The following is a 27,058-nucleotide window of genomic DNA, read 5'->3' as shown; positions in this document are numbered from 1 at the left end:
AGTTCTCGGGAATATTAATTTTTTTTAAAAGGCTAAAAAAAGGTATATAATAAACCACAACAAGAAGCTTCATCACAAGATGTGCCAAAACACCTGGAAAAGAACAAAGTAATTACAACCTGTTAAAAGCCACAAGCGGCTAAACGACACAAACAGGAAGAAAAACTACAAAACTGCATCTAAACAAAACAAAGGATTTAGCCTCCATAATTGGTAGTCAAAATCGAAAGTGACGTAAGTCGATTTCAACCACCAGATAGATTGAAGCCTCACCCTTTCACTTACCGCTTGCAACCTTTCCTCCTTCGGTTGGAAAATACACTTATTACACTCTTTCCAAATTATTCATACCGTAGAAAGCCAAATAATATTGAAAGATAACTAATTCTTCTTCGAAAAACTTTGTAACCCGCCAAACTGGTGAAGATGATTGACAAGTGAGTCATGAAAAGTCGTTGAAAAACTGAGCCAACCAGTTAAGAAACAAACGTCAAGCAAAAATCGAGACTTTAAGAGGAACCGCTTTTAACCACAAGAATTGTGCATCATTCCGGTGATTATTATCATTCACATCTGTCAAGTAAGAATAAACCGAACCGACGGTATAACAATTAGAAGCATGTAAAGTCCAAACTCGTATATCATCTCTAGCATCATGCAAAACAATTACGGTTAAATGACCAAGACACTCCCCCCAACAACTCCTCCTCCCACGCGAACAAACTCCTACGCCACTTCCAGGCCTCACCATTCACCCCCCAACCCAAAGCAAACATCTCTACCATCGTCGTCAGTTTGTTCTCCACTAAGTCATACAATCTAGCAAAAGAACTTTTCAGGGGCTTCCCTTAAATCCAAGGATCTAACCAAAACAGGGAAGTCATATCATTACCTACCTCACAGGTAATATTATCAAGCAACCACCCGCCATTTGAAGGAAAATCGAATACAACAGAAGGGAGTAGAAGTAGCGGAATAATTTTGATTTTCTTTCCTTGGATCATTACGAAATTCAAACATAAATCAGTGATTCGATTGTTACCTCGAAGTGTGAAATCTGAAAGCTGAAAACTGGAAACTGGAATCTCGATCACAGCCAAGCAAGCAGCAAGCAGCAAAGCCTCTAGCAAGTCCACACGAACAGTGCTCCTCTAAAACTCGGTGCTAGCCAAGGAATCAGAAGTGCAGAGAAGAGGGTTGCTTCAAAACGTGTAACCAAAAACTTCAGCACTAGGGTTCTATTTATAGAACTTCTAGTGTGCTCTGCAAGTCAGAAGTCACTATTGGGCTTCATTAAGCCCAACAACGAGTTTAGTAGTTTTGCTAACTAATTAGCGTCATTTACTAAACGCACCCCTTTATATAAGTCATACTTATATATTTCTCTTTTGACTGTTCTTTGTGTGTGACCCTATAGGTTCTAGTCACGTTGGCAATAATATTAAATCTAATATTTAATACTATAAACAATGAGCGGTATATAGCAACACATCATTGCTACCCAAGTGACAAGAATGTCAAGTGATCTGACGAAACCTTTCCATGATAATACTCATGTGTATAATTACTCCTTTGTCTCGATATCTTCATTGATCCCAAGGCATAGATATTTTGTCACCCTTGTATAGATCAATATTTATATTTCTTGATTCCAAAATATACTGAATAACGAATAAGTCCAATATCTTATATTGACTTAGTTCAGCATGGCCATGCAGTTTTACAGTCATATTTCATCAAGAGGCCTAAAGATATATCTCCTGTTTATGAGGAGGGACAAATCCCATCTAGGACACTCATGTCCCTCAGCATGATTCATCAAGTACCCATCAACCAACGTTATGGTTATCCTGTTACAAACAACGTTAGAATGGCAACAAAGCACTTGAGTCCACATCTAGGAATCATAGTGGTTTCAGGTCTAAGAGCGATATACATTATTATCATTGTGAGAATATCTTATGACAATATCATAACATACTATGTAGTATTCTCACGGTGGGTCAATCCAGTATAAATATTACTCCTAATACTTATACCTATGTATAGACTTAATATCTCATATCTATGACCCATGAGATGCGGTCATCAGTCTACATACATAATAGTCTCGATGCTTTATTATTATCCTTTATTCGTATTAAAGCTTTGACTACGGATGCATTTAAGAATAGCGTTCTTTATGATAATGTAATCTCATGATTAAGTCACACTTAATTATATTATTACACGAACTATCTATTCTAAGGACTTTATTAACATTACATAAATATAATAAAGAGTGCCATATATTATTCAATAATAAAAGTCATGATACATGAGATAAGTTTAACATAAATTATTGGCCTCTAGGGCTTACACCAACACCATCTACCTGCCGTACTCCCTCTCTATAACCAAACATCTTTTTTTTAAATACCTTAGAATAAAATTTCCATCTTTATGTTCCAAAGGAATATTATTATTCCTAGAAATAAATTTGGTAAACTTGAAACAAACACACGAAAGATTGCATTGGAGATGTTTTAACACTCTCTCTTTCTATTACTTAAGTTAATATAAATCTCATATTTGAAACATACGCTTAAATCTCATGCACTTTCACACAGACCTCACACTTTTGTTTCTCAAGTCGGCAAGTCATCGTTTTCGTTTTTTCCTTCTTATTATTTTCCCATTGTAATAATCTTAACCTCAAATATATCCAATTGTCGTATACCTCAATGGCTGTTATTAGCAATTTCGTTTTGCTAATAATAGTACCTTTTTCTAAATACTTCAAAATGTAACAATACTTTTTGTGTTTTGAGGGAAACAATACTTTTATTTACTCGTTATCTTTATCCATTTTATATTAACTATACTATTTTTTTTTACAAGATATTAACTACTATTACGATTGGAATAATTGTTTTTCTCACATTATTTCAGATTCAAACTTTCAATAAAATATTAATTCTTCCCTAAAAAAAGTAAAATAAAATATTAATTGCAGTACTATTTTTTATCAATCGATACTCTTATAATCCATGTATATTGCTTGTCAAAAAAAAAATCCATGTATATTGGAGTACCGAATGAATTTGTAATCTCTTCGTTCATTGTTATAAATAAATAATATTTATTAGGTTTATTGAATAACTAATGTATTTGATCTATATTATAAATCAGATACATCAATTATTCAATAATTTAAAAAAAAAACCTTTATTTATATAATAGTAATGAGAGAACAGAGGTACTGTATTATATATGTGACTTGTGTTATTAGTTGAGGGTGTCTTTTGCTTTTCTGTTCTGTTTTTCTTGGGTGGCAGTCGTTTTTTTAGGCTTCTATTTCGGTTGACATCCATCCTCCATGTGCATCATTGTATGGATTTATAGCGTCCTTTTTTTCTTGTATACTAGACCATCGACCCGTGCTTCGCACGGGTCATACCAGCTAAAACATACACAAATAAGTTAGACATTACATAATACGTTTATATGAATAGGTCAAATAGTTACGGTTTAAAGAATGCACCTCATGGTTATTAAAATGTGAAATTGCGATAAACTAAACACATGATGGTCACAGTAAGTACGTATTTAGTAGCTAATTGACACAATACATAAATATAAAGTATTAAACATATATTTAAGACAAACTATCAAAAGTTACGAAATACTTCTCTATATACGACATCAAAAGTCACGTCGGTATCTTGACCATCTTCAACCCATTTCTGGAAGTAACTCTCAAAATTGCAACTTAAAGCTGACTGTGTGAAAACATAGGACTTGGCAGATATATCCCAACATTCTTTAAAGATTGTACTTGACTTTTGTTAATAGTCATTGCGAATGAAACGGCTATCGGAAACTGTCTCCGTTGAAATTTGAAAGGAGTCCTGACGTCGGAAGGTGCAAGGAATAATCTTGGTATAAAAACTTTCTCGCCTATATTACTTCCAGATATGACATTTCCTTCAAGCACAAATTCACCCATCATGGTTATTATTAGTCTTGTACCATTGCATAAGCCTGATCTTTGATCTATATTCCTTAACAACATCACCGGTACCCCAACCTTTAATCCGAGTTAGTGATTTGGGATACCAGAAGCAATAATTTTGTTAAATATCATTAAGAAAGAAACATTTCACAACAATAGTAGAAACAATCAATAACAATAAGAAAAACATTGGACTCTAAAAAAATTTGTTTAATTTTATTTTTCAAAAATAAATTTATTCTCTTTCTATATACAATTAAGTGCAACAGAAAAGCAGATAAATTAAAACGTTAATGTTCGTCTTTCCGCAAGTTATAAAAGTCATATAAACTACACATTAATGTCTGTCTTTCCGCTATAGTTATAAAAATCGTATAAACTACGCTTTTGAACTATTTTTTAACGGTTCATATTAGACATACCATGTATTTAGACTCCTTTACTTACTTTGCTTTTAACTTGTGATAATATTTCACATGTACTTCCATTGATTTGATTTTTGCACTTCGATTGATTTGATTTTTGCATAAGGTCATTATACTTAAACCATTTTATGAGAAAGTTTTTAGTTTTAGAATAACCATATGAGAGATAAATGGTTTTGGAATACAATCAATTTACTTTTCTACACTCAAATCAAAAATGAAATTATCTAATTCTATAAGTCAATCTTGAAATCATAAGAAATTATAGGCTATTTATATCTTATGATACATTTCACATTTTCATTCACCAATAATCAAAGCAATGCATCAACAATATATTCGAAACTACAGGAAAGGCTTACAATGTACAGGCTACAAAGATTTCTACCAAAAATATCTACGAAAGTAAAGCCTTAGAAACTACAGTAAAGGCACACCATAACTCCACACAACACCTAAAAACACAGAAAAAACATTCTGCTAACATTCTAAAACAATCCCAGGAACCAAAGATAAGACCAGACAGATGAGACACTTTAAAGCCTCATAAAATCAGGCTTTTTCCAAACTGCTTGGCACACGACAATGTATGACAATATGCAAGACTTTGCAAGATAGAATCACATTACGGCTACAGACATAACACCACCAACACACCTGCACATTTCAATCAAAATTAGTTCAGAAACCCCACCACCAACCTTCCTGACGTTGACGATCCTTCGTTTTCTACACAATCCGCCTCTTAGTTAGCTTCCCTTGGGAGATGGACGATTTCGACATCTTTCATAACCATCAAGCCGCCTCTTTGAGGCATTCGATACAGATAACTGACCAAGCTTGTCGGTGCTACTTACATTTGATACAATTCTTTCTTTGGTTGGTCCATAAGGGTGCATCCATTCCCCAACATATCCCTGGAACATAAAAATATAGCCTTAAAATGAGTATAAATAACTCACAAAATTCATAATGCTTCAGCGAAACTTAATTCAAGATAGCAGGACAATGTTTGAAACAATGCTTGAGCTAAGCTTAATTTAAGATAGCAGGACAATGTCTGGAAGTCCCATTACTTTGCTTGAAGGTCAGATAGCTCATTATAATCAATTTCTTTGTGCGAACTGTGATGAAGTTAATCAAAGAGGTCAATCATCATATGCAAGCTATACTAAGAGTAAGAGGTCAATTGATAAATACAAATTGAAAAATAAAATAAAATACAATATTTCAGATTTCACACTTGACCTTTGACATTAAAAACTACACAAATAATTGAACATTGCGAAACATCACTTATACTTCTTTGGAAAGAACACAAAATGAGCATTATAAGGAAATAAGAATATTCTCTTATAAATCAGAACATTGCCGTATCTTTACATCCTCATTCTCTCTTATATAATTAATAGTATCAGTTCAAATATATATATATATATATATATATAGAGGATGTATATTATGAGAATGCCTATCTTATATGAGAATGATGAAAATGATCACCGACCATTAGATCAAAAATATATGGTCCAGATTAAAAGTTACAATTTAATTAACACATGTATCTTACCACACTCAATCAATTGTGAACCTTTCATCTTCTCTTCTTCCCTCACCTTGTTCGGAAAAATTGATTTTCCAATATCGTAAGAATTCTTGTCTTTTATTTTAACAAATCTACAAAGCTTATAAATCAGGTTCTTTTTTCATATGAACAATCGAAAAACATGAGTACTGAATTTTTTTTATTGTTATTTCAATTGCTGATCGTAAATTGCATGTAGAGAGAGCAATTGAGTTTTTTTATTTGTACTCATAAGATAATCATTTTTTATTGCTGAATGTATACGGTGATCGTTTCCAATTTTATAATTCCAGATCTCAATTTTGAAATTAAATGAGTATAGATCTTGTATTTTGATCCTTTCATGTGACAGTGAAAGGAAGCTTTTTGTTTTTTTTTTTTTAAGTGAGACAAAGCATGTTTTGATTGTTTGGACGGCAAAAAAGTAGTACAGAGAAGTTAGAATCTCATGAAAAGAAGAAAGAAATACCAGACACCAAGGATTTCGAAGGTTGGAGAAGATGAGAAGTTGAATAGCATGTGGAAAGACATACTTGTTATTTAAAATAAGTATTTTAATCTAAACCATTTATTTTGATCTGATGGCTGAGATTCATTCTCATCATTCTCATATAAAGATGTCATTCTCATAAGATATACATATTATGAGAATGACTATCTTATATGAGAATGGTGAGAATGATCATCAACCATTAGATCAAAAATAAATGGTTTCATCTGAACCCATTCTATCATTCTACTCTCCAATAATGAACCCATTCCACTCTCCATCTTCTCCAACAACAATGCTTTCATCTGTCCACCCATCGCCAATAATGTTCACGTTGCTCTTCATCACCATTAATTAGTGAGATTCAAGTATTTTAATTGACTATAACTCTTTCCTCTTTTCTTCAAAAAAAAAAAAAAAACTTTTTCTTCTTTTTTATTGTAAATTAATTGGTTCATAAGAAATGTTCAATTGAAAATAAACCTAGTTGAATTGATGCAATATCAACATGTTCCTCTGGACGGCATAGTCCTAATTTTCAATGGATTCTTGTTTTTTCTCGTAGGATCCATAATTTCTTTTCTGGGTTTTGTTTATTCTTTCAGAAATCATAGAATCCATTGTAAAAATCAAACCTTTTTTACAAATTCAATTACAACTCTTTTCTGGGTCTTGATTAAAAATAAACCATGAACGAAAAGATAAAGGAACCAAAATGTTTAAGAAAATTGAGAATGAAGAGGAAAAAATTGAATTAATTTGATTTTTCTTGGTTTTTTTGAATTAATTTGGTTTTTCATCTCTCGTATTGATGACATGCATATGTGTTTTTCATAATTTACTTGCTGAAATTAACAATTTGCAAAACCCAAAATAACCCAGTTTATGAAATTGATTTTGATCCAATTATGAGGGAGAAGGGATACGACGGATGGGGCGAGAGGAAGAAGATGCAGGATGGAAGGTGTGTTGTTGAATGGGTTCTTGAAAACTGATAGAATAAGGAGGGGAACATGTGTTGTTTTAAATGTCTCTTTTAATCTCAATCATCCATTTTGGATCTAATGGTTAATAACCATTCTCACCATTCTCATATAAATTAGTCATTCTCATATGATATGTCCTATATATATATATATATCTTTATTATATACATTTGCCTTAATTTTTTTTGAAGAGTACATGTGGCATCTTCACATTCTTCATCTCATTTAATACTTTGTTATCATCCAATCAAATTGAATTATGACTCATTCATTTTTTTATTAGCCAATCAAGATGAACCATGACTAATTTAGTTTTCATCAACCAATCAAAATTGATCATGCCTTGATTTTTTCCCTATATATTGACAATTTGTTTTTCATTATTTTCATGTGTCTCTTCCCCCATAATTTTTATTTTGTAATAACAAGTATTTTATGTGTTTTAAAAGCATAGAAGTTTAACCATTTGGTTGTAGATTATAGGGTTGATTTTCTTTTTTATTTGTATCTAATTGTTAATTGTTGATGCTACTTTCTCAGGGTCCATTGGAGAGCATGTGTCTACATTCTACGACTTCAAGACGTTCAACATCAACAATATAATTTTTAGTCAAGACAATGTTTTGTATTTGATATAGAATCAAGATGTTAGAGTTTAGATACCTTAGGTTGATTGAATATTTTTAATGAATTGATATGTCGAAAAACTAATCTCAATAAATTGATTTAGTCTTTATCTATAATTATTTTATGAACTTTTGTCTTACACAAATGATATATTACACATGAACTCTTATTTGATGAATCATAATTGATGCTTTTAAACACATCTCCAGACATGTCCAGATATGTTAAACATCATCCTAAAGGTTGCATACAATTGGTTCACATCATCTAATTTGGACAAATCTTTTCTTATAAGAAGACATCTAAACTTCATCATGTTTTACTATGACGGATTTTCACTTAACATAGTTTCTTCAATAGAATGTATCAAAAGCTTCAATCAACCATTGATGAATAATCATGGTTTATTTTTTATTTTTTTGACAATATAGGACATGATCCTTTAATTGTCATTTCATCTCATTTATTTGACAATCAATATATGACTTTTTTTCTCCTTTGATTTGTCAATTAGATAGTTACTATTAAATAATTTTTTTTCAGGGACTATTAAAAATATTGTAAATTTTGCTATCTACACTGTATTATAAATAACCTCCATTTGCACGGATTTTCACTTAACATAGTTTCTTCAATAGAATGTATCAAAAGCTTCAATCAACCATTGATCAATAATCATGGTTTATTTTTTATTTTTTTGACAATATAGGACATGATCCTTTAAGTGTCATTTCATCTCATTTATTTGACAATCAATATATGACTTTTTTTCTCCTTTGATTTGTCAATTAGATAGTTACTATTAAATAATTTTTTTCAGGGACTATTAAAAATATTGTTAATTTTGCTATCTACACTGTATTATAAATAACCTCCATTTGCAAGCAATTCCACGCACAATTTCAATAAAAAAAATTGTATTCTTTTCAATCTTTTGTCTCAATGTCGTGTCTTTTTTCTTTTTGTTTTCTTTTTTTTCTTTCTAAGTTTCACGTATTTGGTATTATTAACAAGTCAAAATGAATTATATTAACACGGAAGTTTCATATATTTGTATACTTAATAATTTTATATAGTTCACAAATATTCTTTTTTTCCTTTTATTAAGGATAATAATGATAAAACAATTTAAGAGTAATTAATATGTCATTTAATTTAAATTAGAATGATTTCTTAAAGGTTAAAACGTCCCATTTAATTATTAAGAATGAAAATACCTCATTTGATGGATGAGAAGGAAAAAAGAAAACAAATTAAATAATAGTGTTAATTATAACCCTTAATTAAAGGAAATAACTAAACCAAAAAAAGATGGAAACAAACAAATATTGAAGTATATTATATCAAATAAATGAAAGATATTTAAAATTCAAAAAGTTCAATTTTTCTATCCGTATAAAAAAACTGAATTATTTGAATCTTTTAACTTTTTTTTATTAATGTTTTACATTCATTTCTTTTGAGGTACTATTTAATTTACAAACAAAAAAATTTGTCAATAGTTTTGAAATATTATATTTTTATAATTTATAATTATTATATTTTATGCGTCATTTTAATTGGGTTGATCCTATAAATATTAAATTGTGTCGTTTAATAGGCCAGACATTTTTTTTAAAGAGGTCAACCAAAAAATTAAAATGTTCTTTAAATAATATCCTTAATTGTAGCCATTAATTAAACAAAATAAAAAATTTAAATTATATTGCAAAGAAAGAATGATGTGCTATCGAAATTCAAATAATTGAGATTACTTAGAAAAAAACTATTGAATATTTTAAGTTTTTTTAAATAAACAAAAAATAAAAATATTTTTTGTTTTTTGGGAATATTTCATGTATTTGAAAAAATTATCATTAAATTTTCAAAAAAAAACAAATCTCTAAATTTCAAATACTTTAATTTGAATAATTTGACATATTTAATATTTTCTTTTTTTGTGAATTTTTTCATTTTATTAAGTATAATCATGATAAAATAAATTAAGAGTCATTAATGTGGTCATTTAAATTAAAATGATTCTATTAAATGTCTCATTTATTGGATCAGATAAAAAAAAATGTTATTTAAATGATATCATTATATGATAACATCTTTTGATTCACTATTTTTTCTATTAGTACTAATAATAACATTCCTAATCAAGGTTGACTCAACTAATAATGAGTTGACTCAATCTTTTGGGTGTGGATTCAATCCCCGCTACTAGCGTAATAATCTCTTTGACAGGGGATCTCTAGGTAACTTTGTAAGTGTTCATTGAGTCATGAGACATGTCCTGACCTTGATGTGTTCTCCAGAGTCTAACTCACCTAAATATTTTATAATAAAAAAAAACACAATTTTGTTTAAATTGTAAATTGTAGATTCCGATAGCAGTCGTTGAAAAGCCTCAATCTTTTTATGAAAAATTAAAGTTTGTTCGGCGTATTCTAAATGAACTTTTTTTAAAGAAATAACAATAACAAACACAATATAAAAGGAGAATTGAATGATATCAAAAATTAAATTTTAGCTATAATTCAGTGATTTTTCAAATTCAATTTTACGAATTTTCGATAATGTTTATCTTAATTTTTTTTAAATTATGTCATGTCTTTTAATAACAAATGCACGTAAATGTGTTTTAATACAAAAAAAAACTATTTAATACATTTACGTCTAATTTTAAAAAAGAAAAATGTAACGAGATATCACTAATGATCATTGCACCATAATGATTCTTGGGGTACAACATTTATGGTGAGAGAGTGTTCATTTTGTCCAATGTAGGAAAGACCTTAGACCATCCACATGGAGCACCTATTTTAGGTGCTTAAGTGGGTCATATATATACACATCATCAATTTTACAATTTTTAAATATTAAAACCGAATAAGCACTCAATTTCGCCAACCGAGCACCTCACAAAAAAATGACCAAATTAGTCACACCAATAACTCTAAATCGTTAAATTTCAACAATTTTTTTATACAATTTATTTAGGTAGGGCCTCAAAAAAGTGAAGAGAGAGAGAGAGAGAGAGAGAGAGAGAGAGAGAGAGAGAGAGAGAGAGAGAGAGAGAGAGAGAGAGAGAGGGTGCTTCCATAGCCACCCTTCTCTACAAGCATCATATTTATTTGCTCCATAATTTGGTGCTTATTTAGTATGGTGCTAAATAGATGAAGTACCCACCATTGTGGATAGTCTTAGAGATAAAAGAGCACTCAAAAATATATTTACCTATCTCCAAGGATACTAACAGAGCTCGAAACTCTGAATCTTGAAATTCAAAGTTTGTCCTTCTACTGCTAGGTTAAACCCTTAAGTTGGAAAATTGCCGTGAACTTGAAAATGAATTTTTGTTTCAAATTAATCATGAAAAATGAAATATCCCTTATACTTAAACCATCTCTAATCTTGATTTTTTTTTACTGAATGAATGTGTTGGTTTAATCATTCATGCTAATTGGGATTTCTTGGTCAAACATATTGTCCGAAAGTTGTTGGTAATTTTATGGTTTTTTTTAAGGAGTTAAAAAAATGACACCACATAATGAACGAAAATCTAAGCGTGTTTGTTTCAAGGTAAGAAATTACATTCCTTGAAATGATATTCCTAGGAATGATATTTCTAGGAATAGCATTCCAACTCATGTGTTGTTAAAAATTTAGATTTCATAGAAGTGTTTTAGAAATTATTTAGTTAAAACGATAAAAAATGAAAATAAATGTGAGTGGTAGTGGGAAGTTATGGCAAGCTGAGTTCTATTCTCATGAGAATGTTATGGGCAAATAACATTCCAGGGAACAAATTTTCAAAACTTGAAACAAACATGTGAATGTTGCATTTCCAATGTCACATTCCCGGGAATCATATTACAAACCTTGAAACAAACACACCCTAAGTCATCAGGTATATTGGTCATCTGGCATATATGTTGTTTAACATCTACTTTTGCATCCAATGTGGAACTTTAACTCACATTTGATGTATTATCATATCTCCTTTAACTGTGAGACTCTTTACGACCCTGATATAGAGAAATAACAATATAATGTTAGACGGATGCACGACATGCTAAAAAAGGTAGGTTGGTGGCGGTTTCATGCAAATGGTTTTTTTCCCTTTCTTTCATGAGAAACAAAGGATTAAGCAAATGAAATCCAAAAACGAAGAAAACAGTTCATCATAATGTAACGACTTTCGCGGGAGCGTAAACTGAGTTGCATAATCACATTAGACTAAGAGAAACTACTCAAGCAAGATTAACATCACATCTTCATTCAAATCCTAAAGGCATTGGATTTATGGATCATCTCACTTATATGTTTGTCACTCTATTCTCTTGCATCCAATCTGAAAGTTTAACTCATATAAGACATATTAACATCTTTCCCTCTAAGTGTGAGACTCTTCCCTTCTGTGATTTGGTAACAAAGCCAAATAAAATTAGATGAAGGCATATCCTGGTAAAGAAGGTGGGTTGGTGGTGATTTAATGGAGGTCGTTTATGTTCCTTTCTTTCATGAGAAGTTATGAAATAAATTAGAAAAGGAGAGAAGATAAAAAAATAATTTGAACATGAGAGAAATGATAAGGAAAATAAGGAGTGTGTGCTTTTCTATGAGCGTGTAAGGAATAGAGTGAATTGCCTATAATTTTACTGGTTTCATTAAGGAGTTGGAGATTTTTGAGTAAATATTTAACCAAAAAATTAGACTAACTAAAAAAACACAACATTATTTTAAAATTTCTAATAAGCATTTATTTTGTCAATTCAACAACACGCATATGCTTATTTCCTTTGTCAAATTCACCAAAGAATAAAAGTGAGGGAATTTGAAGTAGTTGAGGTTGAATAAAAAAATATAGCATGAAAGAGAATAACATCCAATAACTAAATTTTAAGATAATAAAAAATAAACAATTGACAACCAAAAACTAACAAAATAAATTATCATAATATTGGGATTTCAAGGTGATTTTTTACCGGGTTGGATGATCGTATTAGGTCAATAGCAACCATACAAATGATATTGACACCACAACTTCACATGAAACCTTAAGACATTAGTCATTTTGGTCATCTGACTTATATGTTGCTGAAAATCTACTCTTCCATCCAATGTATAACGTTAACTCACATTTGACACATTAACATATCCTAATCAATTGTGCATCTATCTACGTCCGTAATTATGTTACGTAGTCAAATAAGGTCAAAATTAGACACAACATGTTCAAACAAGTTGAATGATGGTGATTTCATGAAGGAAGGTTTATATTCCTTTCATCTATTAGAATAGAGAAAGGAAACTAGAAAGAAAAATAAAACAAATATCAAAGAAAAAAATTAACATGAGAGAAAAATTAAGGTGAAAAATATGTACTGTGTGTTTTATCCGTGAGAGTACATAAAATATATTGAATTATCGGTAATTATGTGGTTTTGTTGAAGGAGTTGAAAATTTTTGGGTAATTATTACCAAAAAATTAGACTTAATTAAAAAAACGTTGTATCATTTTAAAATTTCTAATAAACATGTATTTTGTAAACTCATCATAGCACATGTGCATTTTCCATTGTCACACCCCATCATAGACCATATGTGAAGGAGTTTGAAAAAATAGAGGTTGAATAGAAGAATAGAATGAAAGCGATTGACATCCACAAATGAAGTTTTACCGAAAAAAACGGTTAATTAAGTAAATGTTTCCTATAAATATAAAGTTTTTTTTTTAGTTTCTTGAAAAAAAATTGCATTTTTTTAATCGTTGTAACATTTTTATTTGGCATTTTTAGGGACCAAAAACACGGACTGAAAATTTTACAGGGACTAAGAATGCTGATAAAAAAACTTGACAAAGACTAAAACTGCTGACGAATTTTTTTACAATAACTAAAAAGTGCGATTTATTTTTGTATGGACTAAAAATGAAATTCTGGATATTTATAGGGACCATTTACTTAATTAACTCTACAAAAAAAATAACAAATGAAATTAAAACACCAGTAAATTAGTTCGTCATAATGTTGGGACTACGGAGGAAACCTACATTGGGTCGGAACATCATATTATGGTAAGAGCAATCACACAAGTGAGATTGACACCACATCTTCACCTGAAGTGTCTAATAAGCATGTATTTTGCCAACTCAGCATAACACATCTACATTTTTCCATTTTCAGATCACACCAAAGACCAAAAGTGAAGTAATTTAAAATAATAAAGGTTGACTAAAAAAATTGCGTCAAACCAAATGACATTCGAAAACTAAAATTTTAACATGATAAAAAATTAAACAAATGACATCTAAAACTAACAAAAAAGTTCATCGTAATGTTATGACTTCCAGGGGGAGCCTAAACTGAGTTGGATAATCACATTTGGGTAAAAGCACCCATAAAAGTGAAACTAACACCACATCCTCATCCAAAATTTTAAGGCATTAGTTATTTGTGTCATCTCACTTATATTTTTTTTTGACCACCTACTCTTGCATCCAATATGAAACTTTAACTCGCATACGACAAATTAACTTCTCTCTCCTAAATGTGAGACTTTCTACATCTGTAATCAGGTGACATAACCAAATAAAGTAATATTGAGACACAACATGGTAGAAAAGGTTGGTTGATGGGGGGTTTCAAGAAGAGGTGGTTATATTCATTTATTTCATGAGTATAGAGAAAATGAACCAGAAAAAGAAATAAATAAAAAAGGAATTTTAACATGAGGGAAATGATAAGGAAAAAATGAATGCGTGCTTTTACCGTGAGAGTATGGAACAATGTGAGTTGCTGGTAATTTTGCGGGATTGTTGAAGAATTAGGAGTTTTGGGGTAATTATTTTATGACAAATTAGCCTCAATTAAAGAATCGCAACATCAATTTAATTTTTTTAATAAGTATGTTTTTGTCATCTCAGTGGAACACATATGCATTTTTCCATTGTTAGATTCTACAAAAGACCAAAAGTGAAGGAATTTGAAATAAGGGAGGTTGAATAAAAAAAATAGCATGGAAGCGAATGGAGTTCAATAATCAAAATTTAGGATAATTTTTTTTTTAAAGATGAGATATAAAAGCTAACAAAACAATTCATCATAACTTTGAGACTTCCAAGGGATCTTACACTGAGTTTTACCACCATATTAGACTAAGAGATACCATACAAGTGAGATTGATATCACATATTCACAGAAAACCTTAAGCCAGTAGTATGTATATGAGTCATCTCACTTATATGTTATTCAAAATCTACTCTTCTATCCACTATAGAATTCTAACTCATACTTGACACATTAACATCTCTTATTCACGTTTGCTACTCTCTGTGTCCATAATTACGTGACATAGTCAAATAATATCAAATGAAGACGCCATATGTTTAAAAAGGTTGGTTGGTGATGGTTTCATTGAGGGAGGTTTATGTTCCTTTCTCACATGAGAAGAGAGAAAGGAAATTAGAAGTAAAAAAAAAAAGATACGAAAAAAGGATTTGAACATGAGAGAAGATAAGGGAAAAAAACTAATCATTGTGTGTTTTGTTTGTGAAGGTATAGAAAACAGTGTGAGTTGTATGATAAATCTATGATTTTACTCAAGGAGTTGGAGATTTTTTGGACAACTATTTTACCAAAAAATTAGATTCAATTAAAAAAACACCACATATTTTTAAATATCTAATAAGCATATAATTATCAACCCAACATAACACATTGGCAATTTTTCATTATCATTTGCCACAAAAGGCCAAAAGTAAATAAATTTGAAATAATTGAGGTTGAATGAAAAATTCACAAGAAAGAGAATGACATTCAAAAACTAAATTTTAAGATTGAAAAGTTAAAGACTTAATTGCAGATTTTGTCCCATATTTTCAGCAACTCATGAATTGGTCCGTTCATTTTAAAATCACTCAGCTTCACTGCTAGGAAAAGCAAAATTAGGGAGGAAAATTAGTGATAGAAAAAATAAAATCCCTCATAAATTCCTTGGTCACAAAATTTAGTAACATAATTAGAGAGGGATTTCATGTTATCCCTCACTAATTTTTGTTTTTTAGTGGTATTTTGGTCCCTTTCTGCTATTTTTAGACTAAAAAACAATGATGTGACATATTTTAGATGACCTTGCATTTAGTCTGATGATGTAGCATGATCAATACCCATGTAATTACATGAAAACTCCTTTAAAATTTTAATTTAAATATGACATATCACCATTTTTAAGTTCAAAAATCTGAAAGAGGCACCAAGACTGTGTAATTTTGAAATGGAAGGACAATTTCCGTGAGTGAGTGAAAATAGAAGAACCAAAACTGTAATTAAGCCAAAATTAAACAAATGACATCCAAAAGAAACCAAACAAGTGAGATTAAAAGAAACCAAACAAGTGAAAGTACTTGAAATGTAGAGGTTGGATAAAAAAATTGCATGAAAGGGAACAACATCCAAAAACTTATATTTAATATAAAAAAATAAGCAATTAAAAACTAAAAAAAGTTCATTATAATGTTCAAAGTTCTGAGGGAGCCTATAATGGGTTTGAGCATCATATTTGACTACGAAAAAAAATCCTACAAGTTAGATTGACACCATATCTTTACCCTAAAAGCTTAAGACATTAGATATATTAGTCTTCCCACTTATATGTTGTTCAATATATACTATTTCATTCAATTTATAATTTTAACTCACACATGGTACATTAACATCTCTCCCTTAAATGTAAGACTCTCTGTATATCTGATCTGGTGTGATAGTCAAATGAGGTCAGAGGCATAACATGGTAAAAATGTGGGTTGGTGGCGGTTACATATATGAATTTTTTTGTTTGTTTTTTTCATGAGAAGATATAAAGTAAATTAGAAAAAGAAATAAGATGAAAAAGGAATTTGAACACGAGAGAAAATATAAGTGAAAAAACTAAGGAGTGCGTGTTTTATCCGTGATGGTATAGAAAATAGAGTGAGTTGCATGTAATTATATAGATTTGTAAAAGGTGTTAGAGATTACTGAGTAATTATGTTACCAAAGTATTAGTCTCATTAAAAAACATCAATTTAAAATGTCTAATAAACATGTATTTTGTAAACTCAGCATAACACATCTATATTTTTCCATTGTCATATCTCACCAAAAACCTAAAGTGAAGGAATTAGAAATAACAGAGGTTGAATAAAAAAAAACTGGCATGAAAGTGAATGACGACTAAAATTCAAGCCAAAAGAATTCAAAGCCACTCAGAAACTAACAAAATAAATCATCATATTATTAGGACTTATGCAGGAGTCTACAATTGATTGTATCATCACATTGGGCTAAGACTAACTACACAACTGAAATTGACACCACATCTTCTCCTGAAGTCTTAAAACATTAGATATATGGGTTACCTCACTTATATGTTTCTTAACATAAACTATTTCATACAAAGTGAAATTTTTACTAACACTTGACACAATATATGTGTTCCACCACCAAGAACTTCTCCCCCGCAATGTTAAACATAAATAACATACCATCGTTGGACTTTCTGGAGGAGCCAGCACCGGTCGATCGACACATTTGAGAAGGAACAACCACACAAGTGGGAATGATACTGCATCTTCATCCAAAAATTTCATGCTTAAATATTAGTTTTTTTTCCTCTTATTAGTTAATAAACCTCCGTTGTTTTATCCCATGTTTGAATTTAACTGACACTAGATACATCATAATATTGTCTCCCTCAACTATGACGAAATTCTAGCCCGTGCTTGGCACGGGTGTCCATACTAGTATATATATATGAGGGCATATCAAGTGAGAGGAGTAAGTTAAATGAGAGATGAGAGGAGCTAATACTATCCATTGGATCAAAATACATGGTCATGATTAAATTCCACTAAAAAAGGATCGGCACACTTGATTAAACTGAAATACTTTTCCTCTTCTCTTAGAAACGTCCGCTTCCTCTCTCACACGTTCCAAGCATACGTTTTCCTCTTCAATTTCATCTTTAATATTTTAATAATTTCATGTTTAAAATCTGTACTTAATTTTTCTTTACAATTTTTATAATTGCATAAACGATTTTGCTTTTTTTTTTTGTAACCGATTAAATTTCTTGGTTGAAAATCTGCACTTTCACTGTATATGTTTCTTCATTAACCCACAAAGGTTATATATACAACCATGGGAAGTACGCTAGAACAATAGAGTTTCAACAGTTGATCGTTTCATATTCTTCTAAATTTTCATGATTTCACAATACTTCTAGTTAAGTAGATCTGGAATAACTTCCCTTTATGCAATTTCTCTTCTAATTGAGTGATTCTTTCATGATAAAAATAAATAAGAGTTGAAGCCTTGCAGGAGGAACACACTAGAGAGAGAGTATGCAGAAGGGGATTCTTTATTTTTTGATATGGATGAAACGAAAAGGTGAAGAAGGAGATGAGGCATGAGGGTGGACATTAGGATCTGATGCAGTCATTAAAATTAAATGCCACGATACTGATTAATCCAAAGGTCATAAATTAAGCCTCTCATCTCTCACAATAAAAGTCCTCTCACTTGATACACCCTATATATATATATATATATATATATATATGCTTAAATTGAATGAAACTTGATCACCTACACTCAACAAACTCAAAATAGCTATGAGATGTGCCAGTAGCCATAATTTATTAATAAATGAGTCACATTGGAGCCTATATGTATTAATAACAATTTATACATATAAGAAGTTCAAAATAAGTTAGAGCACAGTGTGAATTAATCATAGAACAACAATGATTTTGAATAGAGGAATACATAGTCACTGGAGTACCAGAGACATAAGATTCATGTTACTTAACAACAACAACGTATTTGGTGTATCGTCACCGGAAAGTAAATAACGGAAAGTAGTTGTATCGTTGTCGAAAAATACCTAATGGAAAGTAGAGAAAAAAGTTGACGTTCGCATAGATGGGCCTCTCAATCTAAATCCCAACAATCAAAACACTCCAACATAATCAACACTTTAATCGGATAGAATGATCATAATTTCTCATGTACGTTGACTGCAAACTGAATGACCAAATAAAAATGAACGACACATAGATAAATCCAAATCACGAACACAAATAAAAAAACATAAATTGTTTTAAAATAATCATACAAAATACATATGTAATTCAAACGGAAAAAAAGTTGTAGATGTAATAGAAGAAGACATTTGAAGAACATAGCTTGAATTGTTGAAGAATTATCAAATCAATGATCATCAAAAGACGTAGCATCAATGACATAAAAACCCCAATTCGGCTACCCAAAAACAGAACACAAAAACAACTACATCGCTCTTCTGCACTATCCAATCTAATTATATGTATTTGCCAAGTCATTTAGAAATCATAGTTACCTGAGTAAGGAGACATCACCATACCACTGCAAGCTCTTTCCCAATAATGCATATTCTGATGTTGTTATAGCACAAACTCCATTGCATTATGTGAAAATAATTTCATGCTTGAAGACTTTATCATGTCTATTCTCAAAATAACATGATGACTAAAGCTACTATGTTTCTTTTAAGACTTTATCATCTAGAAGCATTGTGTCAAGGTTCCAAAGATATATATGTTGAGAGGCATTTGTATATAATAAAATGAGAAGTCCACTAAAGCTACAGACAGAACAAAAAAACAATGGTTTAGAAATTTAGCATTAAAACCATAGAAAAAAACGAAAATTCAATGCAAAAAAAAGTAACATGGACATTTCAAAACTTGAATGAAACATATTACCAACACCGATTCCCTTGTCTCAAACCTTGAAAACAATTGATGATGACTCATAATCCTGGAATCATGAATGTGAAAGCCTTATTCTTCCTGATGAAAAATAAAATCTCAATCAAACTTAAACACGGAAAAATCAATTAACAAACGCATAACTATTAACCATAATCCTTAAAAAAAAAAAAAAAAACATAAGCTTAATTCAAAGCAAATACGCAGAATCTGAACAAATAATCAAATTACAACTTAGTAGGATGACAGTACTACAAAGGAGAAAGCAAACAGGTTATTAAGATCAAGAGAATCTCAAAAACGAAAGGAAATAGCAAACAGAAATATCAACTCCAAAAAAACTCACCCAGTTTTTGAATGTTGGACACTTTGTTGAATATTTGTATCAGGATGGTGTTGGAAGTTGGACTGGATGAACTGATGAACAAATTGGATGAAAAGTTTAATTTCAGGAAGTGAACAATCCAGCAATTTCTCCTCTTGTTAAATCGGTGGTTGTTGGAGTTGAACTAAGGGTTTGGTTCTTTATAAGAGAAAGAATGGAAGATGATATCTTGGTTGAAAGTAGGAGGGAGAAAGATGCGTATGAAATGGAGAGAACAAAAGGTGAAGAAAATATAAAATGAAAAGTGGAGACTGGAGACTATTCAATCCAATTGTTGAGCCCTGTGCACCATCACACTTCATGCGGTCACCGTTTTTCAATTAATGCTAGTTAAATAGGCCGCTGCCCTATTTTACACTGGAACTATAACCTAGGTCGCTGTATTCTAGGCGAAGTCAGCAACCGAATTAAATGATGCATGTTAGCTTGTTGTGTAAGATTGGCCATGTGATTAGGAGGGAAATTAGCATAGCAATTAGGGTTAAGCAATTGCTTGACCTAATTAGCTTTTAAAGTAAGTATGATATGATATGATAAGAAATAAAACTATTCCGCTCACTGTTTTACCGATGAAGATGTTCTAGTCAATAAAATGACTAACTAATTTCGACTTTTACTCATAACTCTACCAAATAATTTGATATCTACCAAATAATTTTTTTTTGGTTACATGAGATAAGAAAGAAAAAAAACAAAAGAAAAAAGAAGCAAAGAAAAACTACGTCCTAATAAAGGACACTCCCATAGCATCAGCTAGTAAGGCTGAGGATAGGCATGGTAATGGTTGATGTACCATCACAAGAGTCTCTGATTGATTAGCACCTATTTTTGCAAGTATATCCGCGCAAGAGTTTCCTTCTCGAAAAATATGATGAATGGAAATATCCCACTGCTTATCCAAATACGTCTGAATGAGCTCCAAGAGGTTCGCATAGTACCAAATAATTTGATTAGAGGTAAGTAAGTTAAGTCTATAAATTACTTTTGTTAAAAAAAAAAAAAAAAGTCTATAAATTACTACAATCAAGGATGGAACGCATTTTTGTCAAAAAATCAAGGATGGAACACATATCTTCCAAAACAATATGGCCTTAATCACTTGAGCTCTCAGCACTGGTTTTTCTTTTCGAGTTTAATAATAAGTCATTGATGGTATTAGTGTATTAGAGGTTTTATTAAACAAAATATTTAACTTGGTCCTTAGGAAAAAAGAAGACATTATTTAGTCTTTGAAAAATAAAATCTTAATTTTAAAAATATTAGTTAAATTAGTCTTATGAGGTGAATGAAACATAAAATATTAGTTTGTTAGATATGAGAGTCTCATGACATAATCATCTCATTGAGTCCCTTATCCACTCGATATGAATTCATAAAAATAATCTGAATAATGTAATCTGAAACAAAACAAAAAAAAAAGTAACATATCTCAATGTCTTACTCTTTGAGAAACGTCTAGTAAGGAAGGAAAACTTTTCATAACTAGCAAAATATTCGAGCATAAATTTCAGTTGAAATTTTTTTCTCTTTGTCTTTAAAAAATAAAAATATCAACTTATACAACATATGAATATGTTTGGAAAATTGAAAATAATTCGAGATGAAAGCATGAAAAATATGTTTTTTTCAAGTTAAAAAAAGAAAAAAAAAACTTAACTTGATTACTTCCTAAAAAAAAACTTAACTTGATACATGTTAGCATTTTTTAAAAAGAAATTATAAACATTTAATTTAGAACTATTTATATTGAAAATGAAAGGACAATATTGTCTTTCAATCTCAAGGACACATTAATCTCGTTTCACACCAACGTTTTCGTACACCTCTCAATTTCCAAAAAGAGATCTCAACCGTCTTGTTTCTTAGGACACAAACAATCTCAATCGTTGGTAATAGCGTCTTGCTGGAGACTTCTAAACCCACCGCTTCCCTATTTCACTCCTTTATCTCTCTATAAATCTCTCTCTCTTTTTTTTTTCTCTCTTCAACTTCAATCTCTCTCAATTCAACAAAGAAAATGGCCTCTCTCTCAAACCTCAACCAACTTCTCCACACAAACACCCTTCCAGTAACCTCTCTCAACTCCACACCTTCAACTTCTCCATCGACCATCACGTTCGGTTTTCTGAGCAAACATGTCAGAAGACCGATTGTGTTGGCCGATGGTTTGAGGCGGGCGGTGTATGTTCGGGCTAATACAAATGATGATGAGTGGGGTCCAGAGCCTTCTGCTGGCGTCGCGGTTGCGGAGGTGAAAGAGACTGAGAAAGTGACGGATAGTGAGAGGGAGAAGCTGAAGAAGGCGTTGGTTGGTTCGTTTTATGGGACTGATCGTGGATTGAAAGCGACGAGTGAAACGAGAGCTGAGATTGTTGAGCTGATTACTCAGCTTGAAGCTAAGAATCCCACACCCGCTTCTACTGATGCCTTGAGTTTGCTTAATGGAAAATGGATTCTTGCGTAAGTAAAATTATTTTAATTTTAATATTTGGTTTGATTCTTGTGTGTTTTTAGCTATGAAGCATGTTAGATGAATATAGTAATGGTTGTGATTCAGCCTGTTTGAAATTTGAACTATTTATGTCCAATTTAATTTTTAAACCATCATGTTGAATGAATTTTGAAGCTCGAAAAAATACAGATACAGATAGAATAAATAAATAAAAAATATGGAGATGCGGGGTATCGATCCCCGTACCTCTCGCATGCTAAGCGAGCGCTCTACCATCTGAGCTACATCCCCATTGTTGACGCCTTTCATGTTTCAACAAATATGAGTTGGTTTCCTGTATTTTTTTTTATAAAATGTTTCATTTAATTTTCATATTTTTATTGCTAGCAATGGTTTGTGTTTCTAAGGTAACATAAGTAACGAGTCTTGTTTAATGCTTATTATTAATGTTAACTTGAATTTCTAAAATTGCATCACATGTGATGGCCAATGGTAACAAGAGGTACAAACAAATTATTTCAACCAGAATAAATCTGCTTCTGACAGTGCTAGTTAACAATAATGGCAGTGTGTAGTACTTGTTCTGCAGCTAATAAACTCATGGTTTGATTTGTGGTTCCGCAGGTATACATCCTTTGCCGGTTTATTTCCATTGCTTTCGAGCGGACTACTACCATTACTTACAGTTGAAGAAATATCTCAGACTATTGACTCTGAAAGTTTAACTGTCCAAAACTCTGTTCTGTTTGCTGGTCCATTGTCTACCACCTCCATTAGTACCAATGCCAAATTTGAAGTTCGAAGTCCAAATCGTTTGCAGGTTTGCCCTTGCTCCTTCTTTTCTATTAGTATTTTTATACTTCACCCTCCGGTTAGGAGAGAAATGATTACGGTATTTCGAAGTTCGATTGACGTAAGTCAAGTCTGATAAACTATGTCAATCAAGGATCGAACTCATTCTACCAAATAATTTGACTTTGATTGAAACACATTAATCACTTTCATTCGCCACCTGTTTTCCTTTTATAGTTTAGTAATAAGTCTTCAATTGTATTAACGTATTAGAAGTGTTTTTAAAAATTTAGTTTTAATAATGTCAAATATTAGTATAATGAGGAGAATCAAACTAAAGATTAGTCTATTAAGTACGACAGTCTCATGATATAACTAAAAATATATTAATTTGATTTTTAGAAATTTTAAATATCAGTTAGGTTAGTATTATGGACATTACATGACTAACATTTGTAATTTTTGAAGATTAGAATAGTAGTTCTTCACTCTAAAAGCTTAATCGTGTAGAATTCAATTTAGACAAACAAGTGAATTTAATCCTATCATGATTTAAGCTATTGGTCTCATCTTTTATGTTATTCAGATCAAGTTTGAGGAAGGTGTCATAGGCACTCCACAACTCACAGACTCGTTAGAGATACCAGAAAACGTGGAATTTTTGGGGCAAAAGATTGATCTCTCGCCTTTCAAAGGCATACTTACTTCTGTCCAAAACACTGCCTCATCGGTCGTGCAAACAATTTCCAATCAGCCTCCGTTGAAGATCCCAATTTCCAACGACAACGCTCAATCATGGTTGCTTACTACATACCTTGATGAAGAACTACGCGTCTCAAGGGGTGATGGTGGTAGTGTGTTTGTTCTTATCAAGGAAGGAAGTTCTCTTTTGACAAACTAAAGAAATTATATGTAATAATATCCAAGTGTTCAATTGTTCGCATATTCATAAATAAGCAACACTGGATTAGATACATATTGTGCAAATAACTTGTTGTCTGTAACAATTTTGTATGTGTAGTATCATCCGCTGTATATTCTTACATTTGAAAATTTCTATACAAAATAATTGTCACCATTTTAGATATAAAAAATGTTAGTTTGATGAGTAAACATTTGATTTACTTCTTCAACTTACACATTCTCATAAATTTTGTAGTGCAAACAAGTCCAGTAAACACCTAAGTTGTTTCAGACTTTCAGTGGTTCTTTCTATACTTCCAAACAAGGAAAGTTAAAATTGAGTCATTTCAAGTGGCTCTTACAACTTTTTTAAGTGGTTCTTTCTTTCTTTCTTTTACATTTTTTTGAAGGAAGGTGTAATGAGTCTTAGAGTTAGAAGGGGCATTATGGGAAATAGGAATATGGACCCTTATAAATATGAGAAAAGCCAAGGAAATAAGCATGGAATATGTGTGATGTCAACATTCTTCTCCTAACCTCTTCTCTCATTTTACTATCCTTATTTTCTTGCAATTTTATTTCCTACAATTGTACTCTGTCATTGTGTGTTCACAGTGAAACATTATCTATCAATTTTAGTACCATTACAGAAGGTTGCTTATAGCATTTCATTAAAGATAATATTGTCAATACAAAGGGGTGCATGATAATAAATAGTTGGACTAGCTAATAATTTGGCATCTCCTGCCAAGACATGAGCAACCTCATTTGCTTGTCTCCGAATAAACTCCACTCGAGAGTTTGTGAATCTTGTGGAAAAAATGTCGCGGCATGCTTTAATAATATTACCGAACTCAGAAACATCATCCTTGCGCGCGTAAAAAGCCATCTGTGTTGTTCTACAGTCCACTTCAAAGTCGACATTATCAAGTTGCTACTCAATCACTCTAATGCATGATATAAGCCCAAGGCTTCTCCGACATCAACCGCATGAACAGCTGCAAAATTCATGGCTTTGGCGAGCACAAAAGTTCCCTCGTCATCTCTGACACACATGCCGATTCCTGTTCTGTTTAGGGACTGAGAAAAACTTGCATCAATATTGCATTTGAGTCTCCCGCGAGAGGGGCGCTGTCCCTTCGCCGGTGCAGGTGCTGTTACGGAAACAGCAATAGAGGGAGTAGCAGACAGATCATTATCTCGCACAGTGACCTGTTCATGATGAGCAGAAGCTTGCTGCAACAAAACAGATTGGTTGGCGTGTTGCCATTATTCAATGAGCACACGAGCTCTATCCACAACCATAGCACACGACTCATTCTTACTCTCTCATACCTTCAAATTCCGATACTTCCAAAGGCTCCAAAACACCGCTGCCATTCGCTGTTTGTGATCTGCGGACAGCACGCTCAGCAATTGAAAAACAACAGCAGCTGCTGTGTCTGCAGTTTGGACAGCAGCAGTGACTTCCTGTGCCAACCCTGCCATGTTCCAAGCCTGTATCGCGAAAGGACAAATAAACATGACATGAACCATGTCCTCATGAGCAGAATCACAACTCACAATGGACTCCTTTATCTTGCAACGGTATGCGAGTTGGGAGACAGCCACGACACATGCGCGAAACTAAGTTTTTCACCTTCGGAGGGACCTTTAATTTCCAAATAGCTGACCAGTCGCCCGGTTTATGGAGGTGCGACGTGTCAATAAGCTCTTCGACACAAAGTCTATATGCACTTCGATGGAGTACTTCCCATTCTTTTCGGCCTTCCAAATAATCTGGTCATTATCAACTTGCTCTACCAGAGGTGTCCGTAAAATAGACGAAGCCAAGTCATCGCTGAAAACAATGCCGGATTAAATTCTCATTCCACCGCTTGCAATTACTTTCCAGCAAATTACTGGCAGTAAAATTACGAACATTGGGTGCCCCCGTTATGCTACCGTCTATACTTTCACCATTCAACAACCACGGTGCATCTAGAATTGGAATAGAATTACCGGTGCCAATAATCCGTTTTGCACCCCCACGAATAATGAACCTAGCTCGAAGAATGCTCCTCCAAACATAACTCGGATGAAGTGGTTCTTTCTGTACATAACCATATGAGATATATCGTATATAGAGAAGACTCTAACCTATAATTCATTCATAGTTTAAAAACATATATTAATGGTAGTTTTATGTTGCTTCGAATAGTTAGAGTGGTTGAGCTATGCATTGGTACTAGGATGTCCAATTCGGTTTCTAAAACATTTAGTGTAAATGATTTTTTAGGCAAAATGTTAAGATGCTTAGATTAATTTTAGTTGCTCCTTGGATTCGAATTTGTTTTTCCTTGAGTTTTGTTCGTCTCAATTTAATAATTTATCGGTAGTTGATGCGTTAGGGACTGCTACCCTCGGTTGGTCGCTTTATATGTGTGTAATTTATTCTTTTTTGGATTTAGGCTCTCTTAGTAATAAAAAAAATGGCTTAATTTCATTTTTAGTCCTCTAACTATTTATTTAGTATCATTTTGGTCCTCTAACTAAAAAATGAATTATTTTGGTCCTCTAACTTTGTCACCGTTACCATATTTCGTCCTCTCCGTCAATTTAATTCAACTTCTGTTAGGGTTGGGCTTAGATGGCAATTAAGGG

At 31.8% G+C, this 27,058-nt stretch overlaps 2 protein-coding genes, 1 long non-coding RNA gene and 1 other non-coding gene across 6 annotated transcripts; 1 reads left to right on the top strand and 3 right to left on the bottom strand.

Annotated features, from left to right (window-relative positions):
• Window positions 1–4,730: 4,730 nt before the first annotated feature.
• On the bottom strand, window positions 4,731–20,795 carry LOC146944671 (uncharacterized). Of its 3 annotated transcripts, none has more exons than XR_015026040.1 (5): window positions 20,230–20,470; window positions 19,878–19,964; window positions 19,493–19,756; window positions 5,496–5,543; window positions 4,731–5,336 (listed from the first exon to the last, which is right to left on the bottom strand). It is a non-coding gene; the product is annotated as an uncharacterized LOC146944671 (long non-coding RNA). The 3 variants fall into 3 exon arrangements; XR_015026041.1 differs by lacking the exon at window positions 5,496–5,543 and adding an exon at window positions 19,019–19,158 and having other exon boundaries at window positions 20,230–20,368; XR_015026039.1 differs by lacking the exon at window positions 5,496–5,543 and having other exon boundaries at window positions 20,230–20,795.
• Window positions 20,796–22,254: 1,459 nt separating this feature from the next.
• LOC146944669 (light-induced protein, chloroplastic-like) lies at window positions 22,255–24,779 on the top strand. The gene is made up of 3 exons (XM_085743027.1): window positions 22,255–22,728; window positions 23,345–23,540; window positions 24,099–24,779. Exons 1-3 carry the CDS (start codon window positions 22,286–22,288, stop codon window positions 24,411–24,413), a joined length of 954 nt encoding a protein of 317 aa, XP_085599153.1. The 5' UTR covers window positions 22,255–22,285; the 3' UTR covers window positions 24,414–24,779.
• On the bottom strand, window positions 22,939–23,011 carry TRNAA-AGC (transfer RNA alanine (anticodon AGC)). The gene has a single exon. It is a non-coding gene; the product is annotated as a tRNA-Ala (tRNA).
• Window positions 24,780–25,357: 578 nt separating the features above from the next.
• Window positions 25,358–25,951, bottom strand: LOC146944668 (uncharacterized). The gene is made up of 2 exons (XM_085747977.1): window positions 25,751–25,951; window positions 25,358–25,651 (listed from the first exon to the last, which is right to left on the bottom strand). The coding sequence occupies exons 1-2, from the start codon at window positions 25,949–25,951 to the stop codon at window positions 25,358–25,360; spliced, it is 495 nt and encodes a 164-aa protein (XP_085604103.1).
• Window positions 25,952–27,058: the final 1,107 nt, after the last annotated feature.

This window comes from Medicago sativa, chromosome 2, assembly GCF_051527215.1.
Source record: "Medicago sativa cultivar Bolivia chromosome 2, Bolivia_mono, whole genome shotgun sequence".
NCBI lineage: Eukaryota > Viridiplantae > Streptophyta > Magnoliopsida > Fabales > Fabaceae > Medicago > Medicago sativa.
Note: the sequence above shows the minus strand (reverse complement) of the source record. Positions and strands in the feature narration are given on the sequence as shown.

Excerpts from the sequence above, each read along its gene's own strand:
- LOC146944669 (XM_085743027.1), top strand. The coding sequence starts at position 22,286 with ATGGCCTCTCTCTCAAACCTCAACCAACTTCTCCACACAAACACCCTT. Across the intron at positions 22,729-23,344 it reads AATGGAAAATGGATTCTTGC|GTATACATCCTTTGCCGGTT; the intron begins GTAAGTAAAATT and ends GTGGTTCCGCAG. Across the intron at positions 23,541-24,098 it reads GAAGTCCAAATCGTTTGCAG|ATCAAGTTTGAGGAAGGTGT; the intron begins GTTTGCCCTTGC and ends TATGTTATTCAG.
- LOC146944668 (XM_085747977.1), bottom strand. The coding sequence starts at position 25,951 with ATGGTTCATGTCATGTTTATTTGTCCTTTCGCGATACAGGCTTGGAAC. Across the intron at positions 25,652-25,750 it reads GGAAGTATCGGAATTTGAAG|CAAGCTTCTGCTCATCATGA; the intron begins GTATGAGAGAGT and ends GTTTTGTTGCAG.